At 29.0% G+C, this 23,977-nt stretch overlaps 3 protein-coding genes across 5 annotated transcripts; 1 reads left to right on the top strand and 2 right to left on the bottom strand.

Annotated features, from left to right (window-relative positions):
- The first annotated feature begins 401 nt into the window (after nucleotides 1-401).
- LOC126844617 (vacuolar protein sorting-associated protein 4-like) lies at nucleotides 402-4,491 on the top strand. 2 transcript variants are annotated; one of them, XM_050582927.1, is made up of 9 exons: nucleotides 402-545; nucleotides 687-798; nucleotides 878-1,019; nucleotides 1,493-1,724; nucleotides 1,802-2,069; nucleotides 2,131-2,344; nucleotides 2,409-2,637; nucleotides 3,324-3,475; nucleotides 4,351-4,491. In XM_050582927.1, exons 1-8 carry the CDS (start codon nucleotides 522-524, stop codon nucleotides 3,423-3,425), a joined length of 1,323 nt encoding a protein of 440 aa, XP_050438884.1. In that variant the 5' UTR covers nucleotides 402-521; the 3' UTR covers nucleotides 3,426-3,475; nucleotides 4,351-4,491. The 2 variants fall into 2 exon arrangements, with proteins under 2 accessions (XP_050438884.1, XP_050438883.1); XM_050582926.1 differs by having other exon boundaries at nucleotides 404-545; nucleotides 3,324-3,480; nucleotides 4,351-4,489.
- Nucleotides 4,492-6,114: 1,623 nt separating this feature from the next.
- LOC126844618 (coenzyme Q-binding protein COQ10 homolog B, mitochondrial) lies at nucleotides 6,115-10,798 on the bottom strand. The gene is made up of 3 exons (XM_050582928.1): nucleotides 10,508-10,798; nucleotides 6,948-7,130; nucleotides 6,115-6,859 (listed from the first exon to the last, which is right to left on the bottom strand). Exons 1-3 carry the CDS (start codon nucleotides 10,570-10,572, stop codon nucleotides 6,397-6,399), a joined length of 711 nt encoding a protein of 236 aa, XP_050438885.1. The 5' UTR covers nucleotides 10,573-10,798; the 3' UTR covers nucleotides 6,115-6,396.
- Nucleotides 10,799-12,405: 1,607 nt separating this feature from the next.
- LOC126844543 (putative leucine-rich repeat-containing protein DDB_G0290503) lies at nucleotides 12,406-22,278 on the bottom strand. Of its 2 annotated transcripts, XM_050582818.1 has the most exons (29): nucleotides 21,389-22,277; nucleotides 21,208-21,321; nucleotides 21,086-21,147; nucleotides 20,615-21,000; nucleotides 19,833-19,927; nucleotides 19,338-19,512; nucleotides 19,149-19,273; nucleotides 18,891-19,058; nucleotides 18,566-18,817; nucleotides 18,405-18,500; nucleotides 18,235-18,338; nucleotides 17,952-18,144; nucleotides 17,691-17,897; nucleotides 17,320-17,472; nucleotides 17,062-17,136; nucleotides 16,765-16,998; nucleotides 15,890-16,706; nucleotides 15,772-15,827; nucleotides 15,514-15,665; nucleotides 15,299-15,449; nucleotides 14,939-15,145; nucleotides 14,754-14,876; nucleotides 14,560-14,688; nucleotides 13,920-14,021; nucleotides 13,649-13,807; nucleotides 13,421-13,582; nucleotides 13,291-13,362; nucleotides 13,021-13,232; nucleotides 12,406-12,783 (listed from the first exon to the last, which is right to left on the bottom strand). In XM_050582818.1, exons 1-29 carry the CDS (start codon nucleotides 21,764-21,766, stop codon nucleotides 12,657-12,659), a joined length of 5,286 nt encoding a protein of 1,761 aa, XP_050438775.1. In that variant the 5' UTR covers nucleotides 21,767-22,277; the 3' UTR covers nucleotides 12,406-12,656. The 2 variants fall into 2 exon arrangements, with proteins under 2 accessions (XP_050438775.1, XP_050438776.1); XM_050582819.1 differs by lacking the exon at nucleotides 17,062-17,136 and having other exon boundaries at nucleotides 21,389-22,278.
- Between the last annotated feature and the right edge of the window lie 1,699 nt (nucleotides 22,279-23,977).

The following is a 23,977-nucleotide window of genomic DNA, read 5'->3' as shown; positions in this document are numbered from 1 at the left end:
GTAGCAGATTAATACATTTTTGCTGTATAAGCATTTGTGCTGAAGAGTTGGGAACAAATATAAATGTGGAGTTTCATAGCTGTATTAATTAATAATTTAAGCTTTATATTAATGGTTTACTGGGAAATTGCCTACAGGAAAAGTATAACTATTTACTTTACCAAGTTGCAAATATTCAAAATCGGATATAACCATGAGACTGACATCATTAATCATTAATTTATAATTAAATATTATGTTACATTAAAAGTAGGGAACAACATTATTTTTTAGAGCTGGGTATGTTAATAAAGTCTATAGGATATAAATTAAAAATATAATGTCTACTCCACAATATATTATTATAAATGAGCGACTATAATATTATTGAGCCATAGACGTTGCCAGTATTTAGTATCACATGCTATCAACACCCGGTGACCTACAGTTATCTCGGTTTGAGCGACTGTGATAAGGTAATAATCGTTAGTTTTCGGTCTTTGAAAATTACTAATTAGTAATAACCGAACTGAGAACTCAGAATGGCGATTTCTACTACTTTACAGGTAATAATATTGATATATCATTAAATAATTTTGACAGCTTTGAGCCTTGTCCATGTGCAAGAGCAAACAAAATATTTTCGAGCCTGAAATTAATATTGCCTTTTGTTAATATTAAAACTGATATTTTATTTTTTATTTTAGAGAGCAATAGATTTGGTTACTAAAGCAACTGAAAAAGACCGTAATAAAAACTATGAAGATGCATTAATGTTGTATGAAAGTGGAATTGAGTATTTCTTACATGCTCTCAAATGTAATTGATTTTTTATTTCAATTTGATAATGATTGCGTTTCTTTATTTGATTCAATGTTTTCTTTCTTATGATAATTAGATGAAATCAATGGAGATAAAGCGAAAGATAGTGTACGCAATCGATGTTCACAATATTTGGAAAGAGCAGAAAAGTTAAAAGACTATTTGAAGAACAAAAAAAACAAAAAAAAACTAATTAAAAGTGGAGAATCAAATTCTAAGTATGTATGCTATTGTAAGAATGGTCGTTCAGAAGGTAATGCCTGTTTACTTTTAAAAAATTGTTTTTTTTTTTTTTACCAAATGTATAGGATTTGTTGATATATATATATATATATATATACAACTTTTTTTTGACATAGTCACTAAGTAGATGAATACATTTCGACCAGACGATCATTTTTTGTATTCCCTCCTTGAAGGTCCCTTCCGCCATCTCCCTTGCTCAATTCTAAACAACTTCTTTGATCTCTTCATCAGTTGTAAAAGAACATTCGTCAAAAATGTTTTCAACCATCTGGCGACAACGTAAAGAAATAGCTGTATATATTTATAACATATTCTATAAATGTATAGAAAAAAATAAATTGGAGTTACTTTCTGAACCACCTTCTTACAATAGATGAAGTTTTATGAAGATTTTCATACTTACTATTATTTTTATAAAATACTTACAATTATACTTTTTGTATAGGAATAATGATAAAAAGAACAATTGTGCTGAAGATGAAACAGATTCAGAAAAGAAGCTACAAAGTAAGTTGAAAGACGCTATTGTTGTTGAAAAACCATGTGTTAAATGGACTGATATTGCTGGCTTGGAAGGTGCAAAAGAAGCTCTTAAGGAAGCTGTTATTCTGCCGATTAAATTTCCACACCTTTTCACAGGCAAAAGAATTCCTTGGAAAGGAATATTATTGTTTGGGGTACATCTCCATTTTTTTATTATTATAACCCAAACCTACTCAAATAAATTAAAAAATAATTTTTAATAATTATACAGCCGCCAGGAACTGGTAAATCATATTTGGCTAAAGCTGTAGCGACTGAAGCCAATAATTCTACATTCTTCTCTGTCTCATCTTCAGATCTTGTATCTAAATGGCTGGGAGAGTCTGAAAAGCTCGTTAAAAATTTATTTGAATTAGCAAGACACCATAAACCTAGCATTATTTTCATTGATGAAGTAGATTCCCTTTGTTCCTCACGCTCAGACAATGAATCTGAATCAGCCCGAAGAATAAAGACTGAGTTTTTAGTACAAATGCAAGGTAACTTTTATAATAAATGTAGTAATAATAGAAAAGTTGTAATTTTTATATTTTTTTTTAGGGGTTGGTACTAATAATGAAGGTATTCTTGTGTTGGGGGCCACAAATATTCCATGGGTCCTTGATGCAGCTATACGTAGACGTTTCGAGAAGCGTATATATATTCCTTTACCAGCAGAACATGCCAGATTAGAGATGCTAAAACAAAATTTAGGAAACACTTACCATAGATTAACTGAAAAAGATCTAAAACAATTAGCTGCTAAAACAGAAGGGTACTTCTATTACTTATATTAATAAAGATTAATAACCATTTAACTAATAATAGTAGTTTATTAGATATTCTGGAGCAGACATAAGTATAGTTGTGAGAGATGCCCTTATGCAACCCGTGCGTAAAGTACAAACAGCTACTCATTTCAAAAAAGTTTCGGGACGTGGACGAACAAACCCTAAAGTAAGAGTCAATGATCTTCTCACGCCTTGTTCTCCAACAAGTCCTGGGGCTATAAAAATGTCATTTATGGATGTTCCTAGTGACAAACTTCTTGAACCAGCAGTAACAACAGTAAGTGATAACATTAAATAATTGTCTCGATCCTTTACTGAGAGGTGAACTGGCCAAGGGTGTTATAATGCTTGGGCTATTTTAAAATGAATCTATCAAGTTTGATAACTTTTATATAGTTGATAGACCAAGAGTTTAAATACATTTTATTCAATCCAGTCCAGCTTGATTTCAAATAAAAATATACCAACCTAACCTAACCTAACCTCCCCTAAATTTTAAAGATCCAAATATTAGCCCAACCCACTCTAAAGAAAAAATAATTTCAGCATTGTTTAATTCAGCCCGATTTGAAATTGGAAATTAGACTAATCCGACCTAAGGTTTTGCCATATCAAACAGTAAATTTTATCTACAGTTTTAGTCAGATTAAAATAGATTATGTATCAATTTGTAGTTAGATGCCAGTCCCAAACCGAGTTTATACCATCAACTAATCAACTACAAATTAAATAAAATGTTGTTCTGCAATCGGATTTTATTAAAAAAAAAAATGTTCGCTGTCTGGATTGAACACAAAATGTATTTTAGCCCACAAGTGCTTGCGTGGGTGGCATAAACAGATATTTTTTTTTTTAAAAACACTCCATATCTTAATGCTATGACCTATGACCCAATTGAATCCCAGACCACCTCTCCCTTTATTCATTAATAATTAACAATAAGTTTAAAACATGCTGTTTTAGAACGATATGTTGAGATCCTTGGCAACATCTAAGCCAACTGTGAATGAAGAAGATATGCAGAAACTAAAAAAATTTACTTTAGATTTTGGTCAAGATGGATAACTCAATATTTTATTATTGAACTGTTTCAAAATAATCATTGTGTAAATGTTGTAAGGTTTGTTTATTAAGATTTTAACTTGTTAGCTGAAATTTAATATAATTTATTTTAAATTAAATTTTTTATATTTCTAAGAAATTATCAATATTTTATTAAATTAATTAATAACTATTTTAAATAACCTAGTATAGTTTAATAAGTATATTTGGAAATTCTAAAAGATAGGTTTTAATATACACTATATAGGTATTTTTCACTATTGCTAAAACTTCAACTCAACAGTCAACCATCCTAGGGTTAGGTGGGGTAATTGTAAATGCAATTTTTTCTATTAAAAGAACCAACGTTGTTCGTATTTTGTTTATTTATGTAGTATATTAAGGGGAACGGAAAGCGTAAAAACTTTTACTATTAAAGACTATAACGCAAAGTCACTTTCTGAAGTGTCTTCCGAATATATTTCAAAAAAATTTTTTTTTATTAACCCTAAAAAAATAGTAAGCATTGCATAAGAAAAAAGAAAAATTGAAACCCGTCCAAAAATACGCCAAAAAATTACTTCTGCGAAAGTAATTTTTCATCAAACTTTCGCCATAACTCAGAGAAAAATAACTTAATAAGTATTATAACTAGAAAAAAAAACTTAATATTTTTTCACCATAAAATTAGTCGGCATATTAAAAATGGCTACTAGATCAATTTTTGTAAAATATTGCATATCCTTTGCCTCTTTGTTCTTAATAAATAGCGCTTTTCGTACCCCTTAACATCTTAGAATTAAAAGTATAGAGTTAAAATAGAAAATTGTCAATTACTTTATTCATAAAATATCATTGAATTTGATCCATTTATTTACAGTTGGCCTTACTAGTTTAGCTTTTTATTGTTTAGAAGAAAATTTTGTTATATAACTAATTTTCTTTTTAGGTAAATTTACATGGACATTGGACTCATGGCTTATATTGTCATAATGTTGATCAAACAAACACCTTTTTTTGTGTAACAAAGGTACCATAGATATCTAAGTGTTAAATATTTGTACTATAAATTAGATTTACATGAAATTATGTACAGTTATACAAATGCTATTATTAAAGACTAAAGTCTTGTTTTGTATAGATAATAAATTATTAACTAATAAATGTTTATATCTGAATTACAAGGCGATATTGCTTAAACATTTCAATTGTTATAGTTATCAAACATATGTTGTTAAAATGTTGGTCGATAAACCTTATTAAATACATTTTTATATTAAGGTGGTCCTTAAAAAGTCGAATTTTAACCTCGACGCCTCCTAAAAAGTTTCTAAATACAATAAAAATAAGATCAAAAAAATTTAACCCGTGCCCCACAAGGGTTGAAGTTTAAATAGGATTTCGACACTTGTGCACAAATCAACGCATAGCTTTTTTCCTACTCCTTTGTGCTGAAGTTTTAATGGTTTTATAGCTTAGAGTCTGCTGAACACATACAACATAGAAAATGAAAATGGCCATGGTAGTAAAAAGTATTTTCAGTTTTTTTCTTGACTTCTTTTTATCATTTTTATAGTATCTTCGGCCATAAAAAAAAAACATAGATTAAAAACCAGTTTCTTATGTAAAATAATCTTAGTTTTATGAAAAATGTATTGTTTTTTTTTCTTATGATCTAAAGAGTTGGTTTCATAAAATGTGTATATTTCAAATTGGGTTCTCCATAAAAAAAAAAAAAAGAGGAAATTTTATAGAAAAGTCGAAAAAACTACCACAGTAATTAATTAGTTGAAATAATGTGTAAAAATAAGATAATTATCCGTTTTTTTCTATAAAATTTCACCTCTTTTTTTGTTTTGTTTTTCTGATTGTAAATAAGAAGACCTTGTAACACCGCAGTGCGATCACCAACAGGATTTTTAAAGACTTGACTGCTTGGAGGTTATGAAGGTGGTTCAAGATTTTTATAACTGTTAATTTGATGAATCACATGATTATATTAATCATTAATTATATCGAACATCAATTACCTATTACATATAATCATGTTAAACGGGGTTATCAGCTGACCTGTGTACCATGTATAATAATAACAGCAGACATACAAATATTTAAGTGTTCTTGATACCTAGTTAATTTTTTTGCTCTAGTTTGTTAAGTCCAAACATCCTAAATTCAGTTTTATAACTATAATTACTGTAATCCTAAAATATGTTAGGTATATATATAATATTATCATAGATTAAAAAAACTGAGTTATACAATTTAATTTCTTTAGAAACAGATTAAGCAGCCCATATAGAACCATCCCGGATTCTTCCAAAGAGGAGTTCCCCGACAGGTTGGTTATCTGGGACAGGTCGTCAGTCCATTCGTGGAGAAGGGGATATCGGCTCATTTTTACTAGACGGTTTCCCACCCACCTAACATAACCCTACATACTCATCCTCCTCAAGTTATACACTTAATAATATTTAATTCAACCTTACACATTGCAGATTTATATTGATTAATATCCCACATAAATATTAGTAAATATTTTAATAAATAATAATTATTTTTGATTCTCCTAAAAATGGGTTGTGTATATATTATTTACATGTATAATAGAAAGAAAAACAATATTTAAAATGCTTTTTTTTTTTAAATTTCAACTAAAATACAATATCAGTTACAAAATTCAAAAATAAACTTTTTTAACTTAATGGCCAGTTATAATAATTTTAAATGTATTAATTGGTAGCTTTTGTTTATTATTCAGTGACTAGTATTATACCTATTTTAACAGAAAACTTAGTCTAAAAATAGTTTAAATTGTATACCTAATATATCTTAGTCAATACTCATAAAATCGAACAATATTTGCAACAAATTCTACTACATAACAATTCTGTATAATTATTAAATAACAATATATTTTTTTTTTTAATTATTTAAAAATACTTATATAGAGTACTTTATATAGGTACCTGTACTCTAAAAAGAACATTAATGTTTAATCTTCAGTAAATGGTAACAGTTTAAGTGGCTGGGCTTTGATGGATGGTTGCCCATAGCGTCGAGCAGCTTCATCAAAAAATGCTTGTTCCATTTGCTTGACAAGCTCATTAAAGAACATATTAGCTAACTTGGAGTGTATATGCGACTTGAACTCGTAGGAAACAAAAAAGTTAATAATACAGGTATTAGGCTTATTATTTAGCCCAGGATTACAGTTCCATTGAGTGATTAAATGTTTAAACAGATTACCGTCACGACACTCCGCCTTTATCATATGAGGTCTTTTAAAAGTGACATGTGATACATAATTTTCAATAATTGGAGGGAAGCCTATTTCCAAAAATGTTTTTACATAATTATCTTCTCGCACTTTGACTGAAGATTGTCGACAGAATGGTAAAAATTTCTTGTAATTTTCTGTATCTTGGATAACATCAAACATTTGTTCCGGAGAATATCTGAAAACATTTGTGGAAAACAAAAATAAAACAAAACTGTGCTAGGAAATTAATACTGTTACTGTTAGAGTAGTACAATTAGACTCACCCAATTAGTTTTCGATCTCTATAAATTCTTCTATTACTTCCTCCATTACTTGATGAAAATAAACCAATGAATGTACGTGTTTGATTTACACTAATACACCTAGTTATTTTAGGCAACTTAACAAGCCTACTGGCTATACAGTGAATTGATTTTCCATTAACTATAGCAGCCGACTTCAATTTCCTACAATTTGTTAAATTAATTACAATTAGAATTTCTAAATATAACTAATATTTAACTAAAAAGTATTAAGAGGACGTTATCCACCCATTTTTCAAGCATTACCTACAAACATACCTACACAGAATGCGTTTTACTTGCTTTGTGGTGATATTAGAGCAAAAATATTTATAACAAAAGCGAAAGATAACATGATGTTGCAGACAATGTCATATCCCTTTTTTGATAAACCTAACATTTAACTTAATATTTAACATTTAAAATCACGTTTTTTAAAATTACTATATATTTTCAAATCAGATATGACATTGTCTCTGAAATGTTGGGATCTTTCAATTTCATAATAGGTGTTTTTGCTCTAAAACAACCATGGACTTGGTAAAACACATTCTGCATAACTATGTTTAGATAAAAAAAATATTTTAAATCACTGACAAAGATGTTGTGATTGTCCGAAAAATAAATCAACTACAAAAAAAAAGGAGTTCTAATTACTAAACTAATAATTACACGTTACAGTTTAAGCTTCAAATTAAGACTTTGCAAAAAATTGCCTATACCTAACTAGGGGGTATAACATCCTCTTAATGCTAAATAACATTGCAAATAAATAAATAAAACTTAAAAATATATTTCACACTGGATCGGATCGGAATCGAATTTCTTACATCGGAACGTGTCAGAACAAACAACAATTTTTTCCGCATACTGAATTGGAAAATTCGAGGTCGTCCACTGAGCACCGGCCGAATTTAACCTTGTTATCTATAGCTGATGGTCATAACACGCATTTCAACATAAATATGTCTTATGGCTAGGGGTCATTCTGAAAATTGCGACATGTGAAGTGTCACAGTGCTGACGTTTTTATCCTTACATCATTAAGTATATATATATTAGATTAGAGATAATAGATATGGATTATAGAGGGTCATTCTAAAAATAAAGTTAAGAGTATCCACAGGATATAATGATATAACGATATATATATAAGGATAGTCAAATTAATTTTGTACATAGGCACTTCCTTACTAGTAAACCACAGAAACTAATTTATGAGAAATATTAAATATTGATAAATGTTGCCAGTAAATCGATTAAGGCCAGATATTATAAAACTACTAAAAAACGTTTGGTCAGAACATATAAATAAGACTATACAATCATCATATACCGTAAGGAGATTATATATAATTATATAGTTATATGTCAGGACATATCCATGTATTGATGTATCTGCATAAAGTGTGGATACTCTTAAATTTTTTAAATTTATAAATATTTTAAAATGAGTGATGCTAGTAGTGACAAATAAGATATGATTGTTACACTAGCTCTCCTAGCAGATGCCAAAGATAAACAAGAAAAGTGTATGATAAAAAAAATGAGTTCATATGCTCAAGAAATTCAACTACGCAAAATAAGTTTGCTGATTTGAAATCTAGACTTTGTGATCAAATTTATATGGTATTTGGATATAATTCTGTTGTACTAAAAAAATATGCATTATCATGAAAATCCGGGTTCTAAAAACGATACTATGTAATAATACTGCAGCTATATACGAGTACAACATGATAAAGACCCAAAGTTATGCCCTAGCACGTGTACTTTATGTGCCAATGCCAAAGCGCTAGCCTTCAGAACGCTTCGGAATTTGTGAAAATATTGTTTTCAAACTATTAGGTTCGGTTCCGATCCGATGCAAAGTTTCTGGTCCGATTCAGTGTGCTTAGCTTGATTTAAAATTATGCTATCAATTTTCTTCCGTTCCGATTCAATCAGACTGTTCCGATCCGATCCATTGTGCAGCAACCTTTAATGTATAGTTATTTATAAGTTATCAATTAAATCATAGATATGCAACTATAATCAGTATTTAAATTGGGGGGAGGGACTAAATACCCCAACTATTTTTTCAGAAATTGTAGCGTACTCCTACTAATGACATAAGTGTTGGTTTTTCAGTAATAGAATAAAAGCTGGGTACGCTCTTTTTTTTTAAAGTAAAAACGTCCTACTTTTATTTTTTCAATTCAAGCACTGTGAATAATATAACTATTGGAAATAATATTTCATTGCACTTCTGAACAACACAGTAGTATTACAACTATAATGAAATCGAAAAAAGGAGTATCTACTCAACAAACAGGTTTGCCTAGCTATATTATAGTTCATCTAAAACATTTTATGTATAATATTTGTACAATTTATGGTTTTATTCCTAGTATTTTTTACTTTATTTTTCAAAAATATTTAGATAAATTTAATTGTGAGATTTATTTTTAGATGTTTTGTAGTATCTAGCAAACAAATTATTTTACAAAATTGGTTACAATACATTAATATCCCATAATTTAATTTTTCAGTAAAAATAATTTATTAAAAAAAAACTTAAAGATATTGTGCAACATAATGTAACATACAATTGGAGAAAAAAAATTTAAGTGACATAATAATATAATAATATTGTAAATAATAATAGTCTTGTAATTCAGTAAAAGATTATTATTAATATATAGAATGAGAAATTTGAAAATTATAGTTAACAAAAGGCTGACTTGGCAGTGTAAATGGTTTAGTAGGTAGAATTTTAATACCAAAAAATTCAATATGAAAAGAATAAATATAGATCCTTAAAATATAACTTCAATACAGAATATAATAGGGAAAAACCTCAAACACACAGTGAAGTCGCCATTCAATTAGCATTGATTATCCCAATCCCTATGGCACACTACAAAATTAATATTACTCGGCATCACAGCCAAGTACACTCTGCAGGTACTAAATGTTAGTCTACAAAATCTGAACTACGAATTATTTTTTTTCATTCTCATTATATTATTATATATTTGTTATATACTAAACTGTAATGTACGTTTATTATTACTATAACTGCATACACCGATATTGTATTATATTCATCTCATGTTAATACTCAATATTAATTAATAGTATTTTAGATAAATAATTGTTTTAATATTGTAATTGTTGAGGTATAATGTTAAATTAACAAAATCTCAATAAACAAAAAAATTAAAAAACTAAAGACTAAATTAAGCAATATTATTTGTTGAGTAAGCAAAATAAATAATTGTTAAACACTACTTGTATGTGCAAGGTTTTGTAATAAAATTTGACTTGTGTGGAAATTACTTGTTTTTTTTAGAATTTAAAAACTGTTTATCAAAGTCGAAAAACAGATTTATATGTTGACATTTTTACCAAGGACATTAGTATTATTGTTATTTCAACAATTTTATTTTGTCAATTTTGAAAATTATTTTCTGTAAAGCACATTATCCACATAATCATACAACATTTACTATAAATGTATTAACAATAGTTAACTGAAACAATAGTTACAAAATTTTTACCTGTGTTTTGTACACACATTCGTGTCAATCAATCTCCTGACGCTTATTAGAGCAGTTTTAGACATGACTTACATCTATCAGAGTGGTGAGTACTGACACAATCAAAAAAATTTTAACAACTAGTTAAGTAATTCAAAATCATTATTATGAACGAATTCAAAGGCCATGGAAAATTACTTGGCATTAGTTATTGCAGATTACGTTCAAGAACATAAAATGAAGGCCAAAGCATGTACTGTCTAGTGTCTACTGACCACTAAAATCTAAATTCAGTTATTACTAATTTGTGAAGATTAACCGTTATCACTTATCATTCAGTTATCAAAATTAAATAATTATGATATCACATAGGGATAGCGCCACTTTTATCAAAATCCACAATGTCCCTTGGGCCACGGGACAGTTGTCCTAATCAACATTATATTCCACTTTCCAATGACCATATTTTTCTGTTATCCACTTGACTTGATCCAAATTGGAAAAATAAAAAGTTGAAAAATTGTGGCGATTGGGTCGTTAGTACAGTGGCGTTCTCAGGATTCTTTATTGGGGGGGGGAGGGGGATAAACAAATAAATTGCAATACAAGCCGTGGGGGCTACGCCCCCCGCAACCCCACGATTACAACAGAATATACATTACTCTATAGAAACTTATACCATTTTTGTTTTTATTAATAATTTTCCAAAATTATATCAATTTTTCTTGATTTTTCTGTCATGACATCAAGAACTTCTTCGGGGTCAACCAGCTAGATTTATTCTAGCTTCTAGATTTATTCTATCAATAAATAGCTAGTAATTTAATTACCTGACACATTTAATGATACACCAGATTCTGTTATTCAATCCCTGAGAGGCAGAAAATGATCTATTGCAATTTATACTGATGTCCGTTATTATGAAATTAAATATCAACATTATTTACACAGATGTTTTGTAAATTTTTATACTAATTATATACGAAATGTACACGTCATTTCTACCAATAATACACGGTTTGTATCCCTAAATTCTACGAAACGTTTATAAATTATACGTTTATATTACACGTATGATCAATGATGGCAATGATTAGTAAAGAATTTCCAACTTAGAAAGTAATTTTGACCAAGTGGGGAGAAAACAGTACATTTTTAAAACAAAAACACCGCATGCAATCCTATAAAATTAAAAACATGTAAGTAAAACACATTTTTTTAAACATTGACTTCATTTTTAAAGTGAATAATGAAGTTGTTTTGACAAATGACTTTGTCTATACCTAACGTAGACTAGTTTATTTTACATCAAATTTGAAAAAAAAATATTGATTATAAAACAAAAGTAACGAAAATCCCAAAATGGTTTTCTACCTTATTGTTGAATACACCCAGACGCTACTTTTGTGAGGTATTATGAAATCGATTTCAAAAACTTTAGACTTTTTTTCACTACATCTTAGTTTACATCTTGTAAAAAATGTACAAAATAAATTTGTATAGTTTTTAAATTTCCTTTCGTGTTAAACATTAACACATACAAGTAGTAGATAAACATTTTTTTTGTTGATAAATGACCGTTTTTGTCAGTTTTAGGTATGCTTTAAGCATTATTGATTCGTCTACAAAAACGTTTCGACTTTACACTAGGTGAGTCCGCTTAAATGGACTTTCATGTTTTAGTTAGGAACAAGCAAAACGTTGGCTTTAGACGGTATCTGAAAAAGTACAATTTATCAATTGAAGAAGAAAATAAAAAAGTTTCAAAAATAAACCCAAAGCTTTTGTCCGGAGTTCGAGGGTTATAGCGGCCTGTCTGTCAGACAACAAAAAAACCAACTGAATTTTGTACAAAATTGTATTAAAAAAAAACATATTTATTTACATTAAAAAATTACATAAGGCACGTCAAGTGTGTTTAAGTCTTTTTAATTATTACACGTAATGACTACAACAAAAATTGAGCAAATAATATAAAAATAATAATAATAATAATAATATGAAACTAGTTTTTTAAACTAATAAAAGTAAGCTTAATAAATTCTGAATTCGTATATCAATAATTTCATTATACAAATATATATTATAAATAAGGCACATTTTAGTTAAAATATAAATATATAAACATACAACTATAAAAATTGTGATGGCACTTTATCGGAACACAATTTTAACATTTTATCCATGGCATTTTTCTTGGTAAACTATAGTGAGTATTCTCGAGTTGGAGGCCTGCATATTTCGCCGCAGCAGTCATTTGCATACGCCTCATGGCTATCATACAAATTGCCACAATCCTAAAAATCAATGCAATAATATGTAATGTTTTGTTATATTAAAATTAAAATCATATTTTAGAATAACAAAATTGCGCGTTAAAGATTGTACTAAAAGCCCTTTCCTCCAACAACCCTGTACCACTGATCCACATAGTTCCGATTAAATTTGAGGTTGGAAAAAACATCGTAACAAGCAACCTTTCGACACTACACCACATAGGGTTAAAGACGCATTTTATTCACATGTGAACTCACTTGAATCTGGACATTTTCCGTTTACCACATATTTTTTGCATAGTAGTTTTAAGAAGTCCATCTTCTAATTCAGGAAGCATTATCCTCACTAATTTGTCTTTGCCACTGGCTAGTTTCACTAAATACATCTTTTGCCATACCAACGAGCGGTATTGTGATTCTATCCTAGTCACGGCACACCGATCATTTAACACAGGCCACCAATTATCAGTCTAAAATATTTATTTGAATTTTTATAAAATAGAAAAATAATTTTAAGACAGTCCATACTTTTTGAGACAGTTTGTGAGTCAAGTCTTTCACTAAATTGTTTAAATCGGCAACTCGCGTTCGTAATTCGTCCTATAAATAATAACCCGTGAAAAACAAAAGCGTGCTATTAAACTATCATACATCTTACCCTTGTTTTGCAAAGTTCTATATTGTTCTCTACGAGTTTTCTTATATTCTGACTCGTCAACATAGTTTTTATATCTTCTATGTGTGCTTTACACTTGCTATACTTATCACGATATTCCATTACTTTGCTCGTTAATTTTGCATTCTCAACTTCCAAATTTACCTAAATTCATAATAATATATAAATACAATAACATTTCATCAACTGTATAATAGTTTATAAAGTTACAATCAAATCAGTCTGTCTCTGTTTCAAATCTTCTGGAAGAGTAAAATCTTTAATATCGCTCTTCAATCGGTCTTCGTAAAATTTACTCAGCTCAAGTTTATTTTGCAAGACTTCCATTTTGTTTTGTAAGTGTTGAAATTCTGCATCCATACATTCAAACTATAAGACATTATTATCAATTATTTTTATTCCATAAAATATTATGTTATAAAAAATTCCAACCAATAATTTTTATAAGAGAGAGACATGACATGTATAAACATTATCATACCTTATGTTGTACGTTACGATTTTCAAAAATGGCATCATTGTATTTCTTTTCCCATTCTAAAATTTTTTTTTCAGATTCGGTCAATTTCATCTTTAGGTCGTTCTAAAAAAATTTGTAAGATAGTATTACATGGTGTTATAAAAACAACATGATTGTTAGAAAGATTTTTATAATCAACTACAGTAAACTACTTAATATGTATTTTTTTTTTTTGCTATTATTTTAACAATATTACAGCACAACAATTACAAATCAACATACAATATTAATATTTTAACAACTATAAAAACAATAAGACATGCGAAAAGAAACAATTAAATAAGAAATCCAGCTTTGGAAAGAAAGGAAATTAAGAAGACGATAACAGAGGGACAACGGGAATTTAAAAGAAGAGATGGACCAAGGGAGGTATAGCCGAACAAACTGAGATGGGAAAGTAAATTTTTTCTGTTGGGGTATATAGTAGGGCAGTCAAGGAAAATATGGTTAAAATTACAAGGAGGTACATTATTGTGGAAGATACAAATGGGAGATGAGTTGAGGGAGAGATGGAAGGCATGAGCGAGAAGGAGGTAATGACAAAGGCGAAGCCTGGTAAAATAAACAATAAGGGATCTAGGTAAGGTTAATATGTACTTACATATAATTCATATGTACACTCGTTGCTAGGTTGTTTTTGAATACTTTTTGATTTAAGTCTTTCGAACTCTTTGACTAATTCCGAATGTTTTTGTTTTGTATCTTTAAGTTCTTTTTGAAGCTCTAAGATCTAAATCATGAAATACCTCAAATTAATTTTGTTTTAAATATTTTAATAAATAGTATTGACATTACTTTTAACTCAAACAATCTTTTGTCTTTTTCCGCTCTTTCTCGCTGAACTCTCAACACATCATCTGCATCGTTTAACTGTTGTTTAAAATTACCAATAGACATGTTTTGTTTTGCTATTTGTTCCTAAAAAAATATTTTAAATGTATAATAATTATTTAAAATATTTACTAATAAAATATGAATACCAATAAAGTTGCTCTTTCTTGTTTATACGATTCAAGTTCATTGATTGTCTTGTGAGCTTCTGCCAATTGTTCGTCCATTTCTTCTTTAATATCTAATATTCTGTTTAATTCTCGGTCTAAATTTTCATTTGTATCCAAGACTTTGTTCAATTCACAATCCAAATGCACATTTGTCTCCAAAACTTTGTTCAATTCTTCATACAATTTCTAAATTACACATATTTATTTTTAAAATATGTAACCAATGACATCTACACACCTAAAAGTATTCTAATGAACTTAAAAAACACAGAGGTGGCATGGACTATTAGTGTGGTAGCATACTGTGTTTCTTATCTTATAAGAATAGAGTATGATTACCTTAACTAAATTACTGTCTTCTTGTTTCGATTCTGTAAGAGTACCCGAATCGATTTTGGATTTAGTTTCTAGTTCCCTGATGCGATTTTCCATTTTAATTACGTTTATTTTTAATTCAGTGTTACAATTTACTTCTGCTTGTACTCTCCGACTGAAATACAAACAACAAATATCAGCAATTTAGTTTTTATACTTGTAAAAACCTTTTGTCTCACATGAAATCAGCTATTTTTTCTTCTTGGTGGTTTTTTATGGCATTTAATTGTTCAGTTTCAGCCTCTTTGTCTTGTAAACTTTGTAAGATATCGGCACATTTTTTTTGTTCGTATATGAGATCATTTTCCATTAATGCCATAGTCTTTTTCACCTAAATGATATATGTTTTACAAGAACAAAATAAGAACTTACGTTGTTACGGGATTCAAAACCGAAACCCTGAAATAAAAATATGCAATGATAAGTACTATAGTTACCATGTCTGTTGTGTTTTTGTCAGACCCAAAATCTGAAAATGACGTTGTCAGTTCACCTTAAAAAAAAAAATATCATTAAAAAAAATTATATATGCTACAATTTTAAGATATTACTTACAATCTTTATTTTGTTCCAAACTGGACAGCAAATATTTATGTTCGGTTGCTTGATTTGTTAATTCTTCAATCGTTCTCAACAGATTCATGTTCGTTTTATGTTTTTGTTCTTGTTCATCGGCTAACAAGTCGCGGCAACCTTTTAACTCGGCGGCGTGTAGCTCTTCCATTTTTGCTAGCTCGTGCTTCAGACGCGATTTGTCCACCATCAAATTGTCAATGTCTTCTCTCAAGGCAACATTTTCACTTTTAAGTCTTTCGTATTCATTTTTCAGTTCCTCAATTTGTTCGCCTACTTCCATTTTAAACTTTTCTGTTTGTAACAACTCGCGCTTCAATGTTGAATTGTCGTGTTGTAACGATTTTAACAATTTCATTTGGTCATCCTTTAAGCGATTACACTCATACACGAGTTCTTCATTTACGTTTTCTAAAAATTTGATTTTCTCTGTTTGTTTTTTGTTACAGTCTTTGAAACTGGCCAACTTCTTTTCTAAATTGTCTTTCATGAACTCTAGTGGTTGAATTTCTGCTCTCAACTTTACTCCTAACGTTTCGAGTTCTTTTAGCGTTATTTGTTTTTTTTCAATCTCTGAGAGAGCGTCATTAAGTTTATCGGTTAACAAATTTTCATTTTCTATTAATTTACTTAGACGTTCTTCGAGTGAGCTATTTTCTACACGTAATAATTGCACATTTTCCTCTAATGTTTTAACTTGGGTTTCCATAGCTTCAGAATCTTTTTCCATTATTTTTATTAAAGCATTTCTATTTTCTAATTCCAACTTAGTATTCGCCAATGTCAATTTCAAATCATCCTAGAAAACCAAAATACAAGTTCAGTAACAATTATAATACAAATTTATTGATACATACATTCATAGTAGTATACATATTTGTCCGATCTTTTAATTGCGGAGATGGTAGACTTAAATTAGACATTGACGGTTCTCGAATTGATACATTATGATGATGATCCCGGAATTGTAATGAAGCCAGAGTATTGGAATCGTTGGGCACAGCTCGTCTCATATGTTCGTTTTCACTTGCACGCGAATTAGTCATAATACTTTTGGAAAAACCGTTTGAGTCGATTTCATTGTTTCCATCCTGAAAATTGTAGAATCAATGGTTGAAAAATTAATAGCAATCATAAATTACATTTAAAAATACCTCTTCTCTAATTTGCATTTCATCAAGTTTAGCTTGCAGTGTCTCAATCTGAGCCGTTTTGTTATTCGTTTCAATCTTAAATTTAAAAAAATCTATGTGTGAATTTTTTTTTTAATTACTTCTTAAAATATTATTATTGTTAGTAAAATTGATTTTGTGCATGTATTTTAAACTTAAAATACAATAAACAATGCAATGAGAAATTCAAGTGTTTTACAATTTATATAAATATTTAATTAAAAATACATTAATATTTACCTGTAAAGTCATATTTTCTTCAGCAAGCTTTACAACCTTTAATTCAAGGTCGCTGATTGCTTTTGGATCGATATCTTGCTTTTCAATCAGTTTAAATTCGTAAGAAGAAAGCATATTTTTGAGATGCCTCGTCAAATCATTTAGCTTACTTATCTACAATAGAACAACACTACTTTATTAACAACAGTATAATATATTTAATAAAGTGGTTCAGCAAATAATTTTTTAAAGTTAGCAGAGTTCTTTTAATATTTTTAAAATGTTGTCAAAAATGTTTTTAATAATTTTTAAACATATTTAGCGTAAAACTTTAATGTTATTAAAGACTTAATTATTACTAAAATATTAGCAAAACTAAATTTAACACCAACCTCATTATTTTTATCTTCCAACACTTGAGAACATTTTTTATGTTCCATAATAATTTTTTCTAATGTATCGTGCAACTGTGAAGTAGCCGTTTCGACATCGTTATTTTTTAATACTCGGAGATTATCGATTTTCATTTTTGCTGCAGTCAATTGATCACTCTTTTCAGCGAGTCTCGTTCTTAAAGTATCAACTTCAGATTGCAAGTCCTAAAAACACAATTTAAGTTATTTGAAAAAATAAAAAAATAGGCTATTACTCACTTTAAGTTGTTTGTTGAGTGCTTTTAAAGACAACCGCTGTTCAGACTCGTGTTTCAAAATGGCGTCTTCCGATTTATACATTCTGCTTAAACGCTCCTGTACTCTGACAAACACATCGTCCAAAGTCGCTACAATTCGAGACGGAGAACTATTTTTCTCTAAACTTATATTATTCGGCAATTCGGATCTCTCCCTGGACGAAATAAAAATTGTTACACAAGTTAATAAATATGCAGTAGTTCTAAACAAGTTTTTGTGAAATTTGTCAATTCAAAATACTAACGCAACAGATATATCTTCAGACATTGGAGAACTACATTCATCGACCACCCAAAACTGATCCAGTTCTTTAATGCGTTTTGAAATTGATTTTTCTAAATCTTTGAGCTAAACAAAAAATTTAATTAATAAAAATAAAAAATACTAATACATGAAAGAATATACGCAATATACTTTTAATCTAAAGTTGTTGACTACAATTTCGGCATCGCCAAATTCTGGAGTAGAACTCTGATTTTGTTCTTCTAATAAATTTCTCATTCTATCTAACTGAAAAAAAAATGTAAATGTTTAAAAAAAAAATTGTATTGACATTTCACTAATTTCATTATTACTTCAGCTAGCATATCTTGTTGGTTAGTTTGTTCTTCTTTTAACATTTTCGTTAGAGAGCTTATATAATTTTTATTGGATATTTCATTTTGAGCAAATATTTCCATGCGTTGTTCCATTCCACAAATCATTTCCTTTAGCGATGTCACTTCTTGTTCTGACACTTTTAACATTTCTTCCGTTTTCTGTTGCTTTGCTTTCAGTTTTTCATACCGTTCTTCAGCTTCTTTGTGTTCATTCACAAGCATTTCGGTCTACAATAATTAAAAAATTCGGTTTTTACAAAAAAAATATAAAAAAAACCAACAGTTTTAATAAAAATGTTACGTGTGTTTTGAGGTCTTCGGCTCCCAAAGATAATCTTTCCTTATCTCGCAATTGCTCTTTTAATAGTTTCATTTCTGAATCGTATTGCTCTCTTTCGTGTTCACGTTCTGCCGTTTGGTCTTTGAGAAATAAGTTCAGTGAATGCAATCGATTATCAGCTGCCATCAGCTATAAACAACAATACATATATTTTATTTTATATTTTAACTTTTTTGTTGTGCTGGACAGTTAAATTAAATTAAGCTATTATAACTGAACCTGTTGTGTAAGATCTTCTTTCTCATTTTTCATGTCATCGACCATTTTGCAGTATTCATTGTGATATTCGTCCAGCAAACTTTGCAAAGGAGTCCAATCTTCATAGTTTTTAATTAATTCTTGAGCTTTAAACATTTTTTATTTATCAACTATGATATTGTTTTAATTTTTATAATGAATTAATCTTACCTTTGTGTTGTAATAACATTAAATTGTTGTTTTGAATACCAATAATGCATTGCTTGTTATAACTAGCAGAGGAAACTTCGTTATCAAGTTGTTTTTTCAGGAAGTCATTTTCTTGTTCCAATGCGGAATTTTCCATAAACAACTTTTTATAATCAGATTTTTGCTTCTCGAGTTCCTAAAACAGTTTTTGGTTATTATTACATTTGAATCGGCAAACGACAAATGTACAGACAAGTATAAAGACAATTTCATTATTTATTTATTTGCATTTCATCCTAATTCCAAAAATTTCATTTTGAGATTAGAAAAATATATTTTTTGATAATAAATAAATGGCCAAAAAAAACCATCCTAACTCCAATCAGAAAATTGAATTTTCATAAAATCAATAGTTTAATGTTTTTTCCTTATATTGTCAATTGATAAACGTTACAAAATTGGAGTTATGACATACTGTGATTTAGAATGACTATATACACAGACTAAATGAGTTACTTTTTTGTAATAATCCAGTTTTTTGTCAAAAAAGGATTTATGACAAATAATTTCTGAAGTCGGACGTAAGACTTTTGGTTCTGTAGTGGTCAAATCTGAAATTAAAAAAATTGTATTTACAATTATGTCATAACATCTGCTTATACTAAGTCAATAATAATTCAATAGGTAGAAATACATAAATGACTAAAAAAAATTAATTAAATTACATACTACAAATTTTTTTTTGGCAACTGGTTATTTTCAAAACTGGCATAAAGTTGTAAAAAACTTACAAAACAAAAATGAAAAACTATTTACTTTGCTTAAAAAATAAGAACCAAAAAATGTTTCACAAGTTGCGAGTTTAAAAATTAAAAAATTAATGAAACATACAAATTATCTAAAAATTGCACAAAGAAGTGGTACAATAAAATCTTTAATATCAAGTAAAATATATTTTTTATCGTCTTTCTAACTTTAGACGCATGTCTTACTACTGACTTAAGGCTAAGTTATAAGCAAATAATCATCAATGGTAACATCAAAATAAAGACCATCAAAAGCCACATTTACATAACTTTTCTTTTAGGTTTTAAAATTTAGTTAAACTATTTATCTAACCTAACCTTGTAACTTTTACCTGTACTTTATTTTTTAAGTTTACTAAGAAAACACAAAAAAAAATCATGAAAATGTCACTTGGTCCTCATTATTGTAAAATTACCTACGATAGGTTATAAAGTCTATAATTCATTTTTAAATTGGTTTAAAAAAAAAATATATATATATATATATTGTACCAGATAATGTTGCAGCTTCTTCTTTCAATTTTTCTAAGCACGCATTTAAATTAGATCTTAATAGGTTGGAAGTATCACCAGATGCGTCAACGTTAGTGAAGTCAGCTAATATTGAATTTTCATCAATTAGCGATACAATCTCTTCAATGTTTGGCACAAAATGTACTCTCCTTGGACTTCTAGATTCTTGAACAAGACCATGGAATTCATCTGTCGAATTAATATGGCAACCGTCACCTGCTCCACCATTAGAAATGCCACCACATTCCATTTCATTCATATGCTCAACTATCGAGTTATTTAGTTCTTCTTGTTGATCGATGAGAAATGAGCAAAGATGTTTGGTCAACTGACGAAGAGTCATAGCAACTGTACGTAAATCATCTCTGTGAATTTAAAAAAATTGTACTATAAATAAAATTAACATTTTTACAATGATTTAAAATAAATAAATTCACAAAAACAACTTACCTTTCTTGAATTATGTCTTCAAGATCTTTGATTTGTGTATCGATACTGTCTTGCGATAATACCTAAAGAAAAAATCTTATTAATTAATTTTTACGAGGAAAGTAATGAATATTGACATGTACATAATCAGAAGTTTCAATATCCACATCATTTACACCCTCACGAAGTATTTTTGGATCGTACGAATCTAACGACGACGGCCTTTCATTGTCATCAAAAGATGAACTTATTATAGTCTGCAAATAATAAAACAAAATAAACAATAGTTTGCTTGAAGTTATACAAAGGGATATTTATGTTCACCTTTTTTAATTTGTAAATTTCATTGATTAAGTACGAAACTATTTTTTTATGTTTTACTTGAGTTTTTGTAATGTCTTCTTCAATACGTTTTGTCAATGTGTCTAGATCGCAATCTTTCAAATCATTAAGGCGACTTTCAAACTGATATCTCAACTCTTCTATCTCCTGCTCGTGTTTATTTTTTATTTTTTTCAACTCATCTTGGTATTCAGATCTTAGAATTTGTTTGAGTTTTGTAATTTCCAAAGCATTTTCAGCACACAAACGCTTTATTTCATCGCGATGTCTTTGTTCATTTTCTTCGAGCTCAATACGGTGTTTTTCGCACATCCTATTAAGTTCTTTTTGGTATACCTCATGCAGTGTATCCATTGCCATGACACGATCTAGTATTGACTAGATTAATTAATTAATTGCCTAATTAGGTTATAAACACTATCACAGTTTAACGCATTCAATCGAGTCCAGTGTAAGTACTACAAACAAAAATCACTACGGTAACGTTCCGGGATAACAAAAACATTGATTGCCCCATAGACAAGTATTAGCGGATTAGCCGATTTGTGTCTAAAAGAGTTTACATTGCGCTACACTATAAAAACATCAATAGTTATAACGACAATAGCATGTAACTGACATTTTATCAAAAATGAGATGAATATTATACATAAAATAATTCGTAATCTCCTTGCGCACATGTTTCATTATCAACTTTTTTTCATATAATCGGTTATTTCCCTCCAAAATCACGTTTATGTAATAACGCGTATCTACTATTAAACTGTGAAAAACGTAAATAATTTGATAATAACCCAATTATTATGACTGATAATTGTAACTTTAAGTATGAGAAAATACTATTTAAAATTTGATAAATATTGTACAAATATGTAATATGTAAAACTACTTCTCTCAAATTAAAGTAAAACAGTTTCTTGCTTCCCCTGAAAAGTTGCCAAATTGTAGATACGTGGAATTGTCGTTAGTGTAATGATTGCCGACGTTTACCGTCTCAAAATCTTCGTTTAGTTATTACCGGTACGGTGTGGCGCAGTAGACACCGCAGCTGCCGCAAGGCGCCTGACGTTAAGCTGCGTCTGGTACCGCTTGATCCCGGATGGGTGACCACCCGGGTTTTTAGCAGCAACCCACAATTGAAATAATGAATTAAAAAATTATAAAACAAAATTATAGTATTTACAAATTTAAAATGCTAATAAAACTGAATACCAAAAATAAAAAATCGGTATTCGCATTCGATTATTTAATCGCATGGCATCAGTGAACAACACTATAATTGTAATAACATAATTGTAACATCGTGTACCTGTACTTCGATTTTTCTAATCGAAAAATATTTATTGTAATACTATTGTTTCTTATATTCTTGTTTAATTATATTTAGTGCAAAGTTATTAAAAAAACAAATGTATTTACACTTACTAAATAAGTATTTAAAATTCAATAAATTTATTGGTTTATAGAATAGTACATGACGGACAAAGTCCAAGACATAGTGTTTTAAAATAATATAATTAGCTTATAAAATATGGATATTATATTGTAACAAAGTTGATGATGTAGTGAGAAATCATGAAAATATCCAGCGACACGGTAGTTGCGCAAGCTAAGTAAAAAAAAATATTTCAATATAAAAAAATGCAATTTTTAACTTTTTTAAACTGAAATAATTAATTAACTAAAAAAAAATTTTTTAAATTGTGCCACGACCGAAACCCAAATAATAAAACCAAATAATAAATTATTTGAAGAACTCAAATATTTTTTCAAAAAAAAATCTGAGTATTCTTAGGAACAGTACGTTTGAAGTAGAATGAGTTGTTTTCGACCAAAAATACGCAGGTGTAGAGGCTTCTTAACCGACAAACGTTATTAATTATTATATTATAGGCAACGGTAAATTGCGCCAATCGATTTTGTCTACCTGAAATATGGTGGTTTTACGCGGTAAATTTGATCGCATGGTATTATAGGGTGATAAATTGTGCCAGAAATATTATCAGTATGATTATGAGTGTAGTATTGAAACTTTCAGTTTAGCTTTAGTAGTACTTACGTAACGATATGGCTGATTTCGAAGTGATATACGAACGTGATAAACGCTAATTAAAAACCGGTTATAAGTATCGGTGTTCAGGAGAACTGTCCAATGCTGAAGAAAAGCGGATGTACACCATGAAAACGTGTTCCACAATACTACACAAAACACTAATAAAGTGATGAAAATTTACTGGAGCGACCAAAAATTAGCTCTGCGGCTGTGTGAAGCGGAAGATATCTTTGAGCTACCTTTAAAAGTTTTACATCAGTGTTTTGCAGCAAGTTCAGCGCTGGTCCGCTAACCGACTAATATGTGCACTGCAGTCTGCATGCAAAATGAAAAAGTATCAATTAAAAAAAAATTATAGTTTTCGTGTTATTAAGCATCAACATACTATATGTTTTATATCTCAAGTAAATAAAATATTCAAATTTGTATAAGTTATTGGCTCATTTTAGATCTACCTTAGGTCTACTTGTCTGACCTAAGACCCTAAAACTTTATCGAATATTTAAATTTTATATTCA

The sequence above is a fragment of the Adelges cooleyi genome, unplaced genomic scaffold (assembly GCF_023614345.1).
Source record: "Adelges cooleyi isolate 19-005CV unplaced genomic scaffold, UGA_ACOO_1.1 ACOO_flye_CR_arks_rails_tigmint_CR_PRNA_651, whole genome shotgun sequence".
In the NCBI taxonomy this organism is placed as follows: Eukaryota; Metazoa; Arthropoda; class Insecta; order Hemiptera; family Adelgidae; genus Adelges; species Adelges cooleyi.
The sequence above is the reverse complement of the archived record's forward strand: the minus strand, read 5'-3'. Positions and strand labels throughout refer to the sequence as shown.

Excerpts from the sequence above, each read along its gene's own strand:
- LOC126844617 (XM_050582927.1), top strand. The coding sequence starts at position 522 with ATGGCGATTTCTACTACTTTACAG. Across the intron at positions 799-877 it reads TTTCTTACATGCTCTCAAAT|ATGAAATCAATGGAGATAAA; the intron begins GTAATTGATTTT and ends TATGATAATTAG. Across the intron at positions 2,070-2,130 it reads GTTTTTAGTACAAATGCAAG|GGGTTGGTACTAATAATGAA; the intron begins GTAACTTTTATA and ends ATTTTTTTTTAG.
- LOC126844618 (XM_050582928.1), bottom strand. The coding sequence starts at position 10,572 with ATGTCTAAAACTGCTCTAATAAGCGTCAGGAGATTGATTGACACGAAT. Across the intron at positions 7,131-10,507 it reads AATGTGTGTACAAAACACAG|GAAATTGAAGTCGGCTGCTA; the intron begins GTAAAAATTTTG and ends AACAAATTGTAG. Across the intron at positions 6,860-6,947 it reads AGAGATCGAAAACTAATTGG|ATATTCTCCGGAACAAATGT; the intron begins GTGAGTCTAATT and ends AAATGTTTTCAG.
- LOC126844543 (XM_050582818.1), bottom strand. The coding sequence starts at position 21,766 with ATGGCAATGGATACACTGCATGAGGTATACCAAAAAGAACTTAATAGG. Across the intron at positions 21,322-21,388 it reads AAATTTACAAATTAAAAAAG|ACTATAATAAGTTCATCTTT; the intron begins GTGAACATAAAT and ends TATTATTTGCAG. Across the intron at positions 16,999-17,061 it reads AAATGCAAATTAGAGAAGAG|GATGGAAACAATGAAATCGA; the intron begins GTATTTTTAAAT and ends TACAATTTTCAG.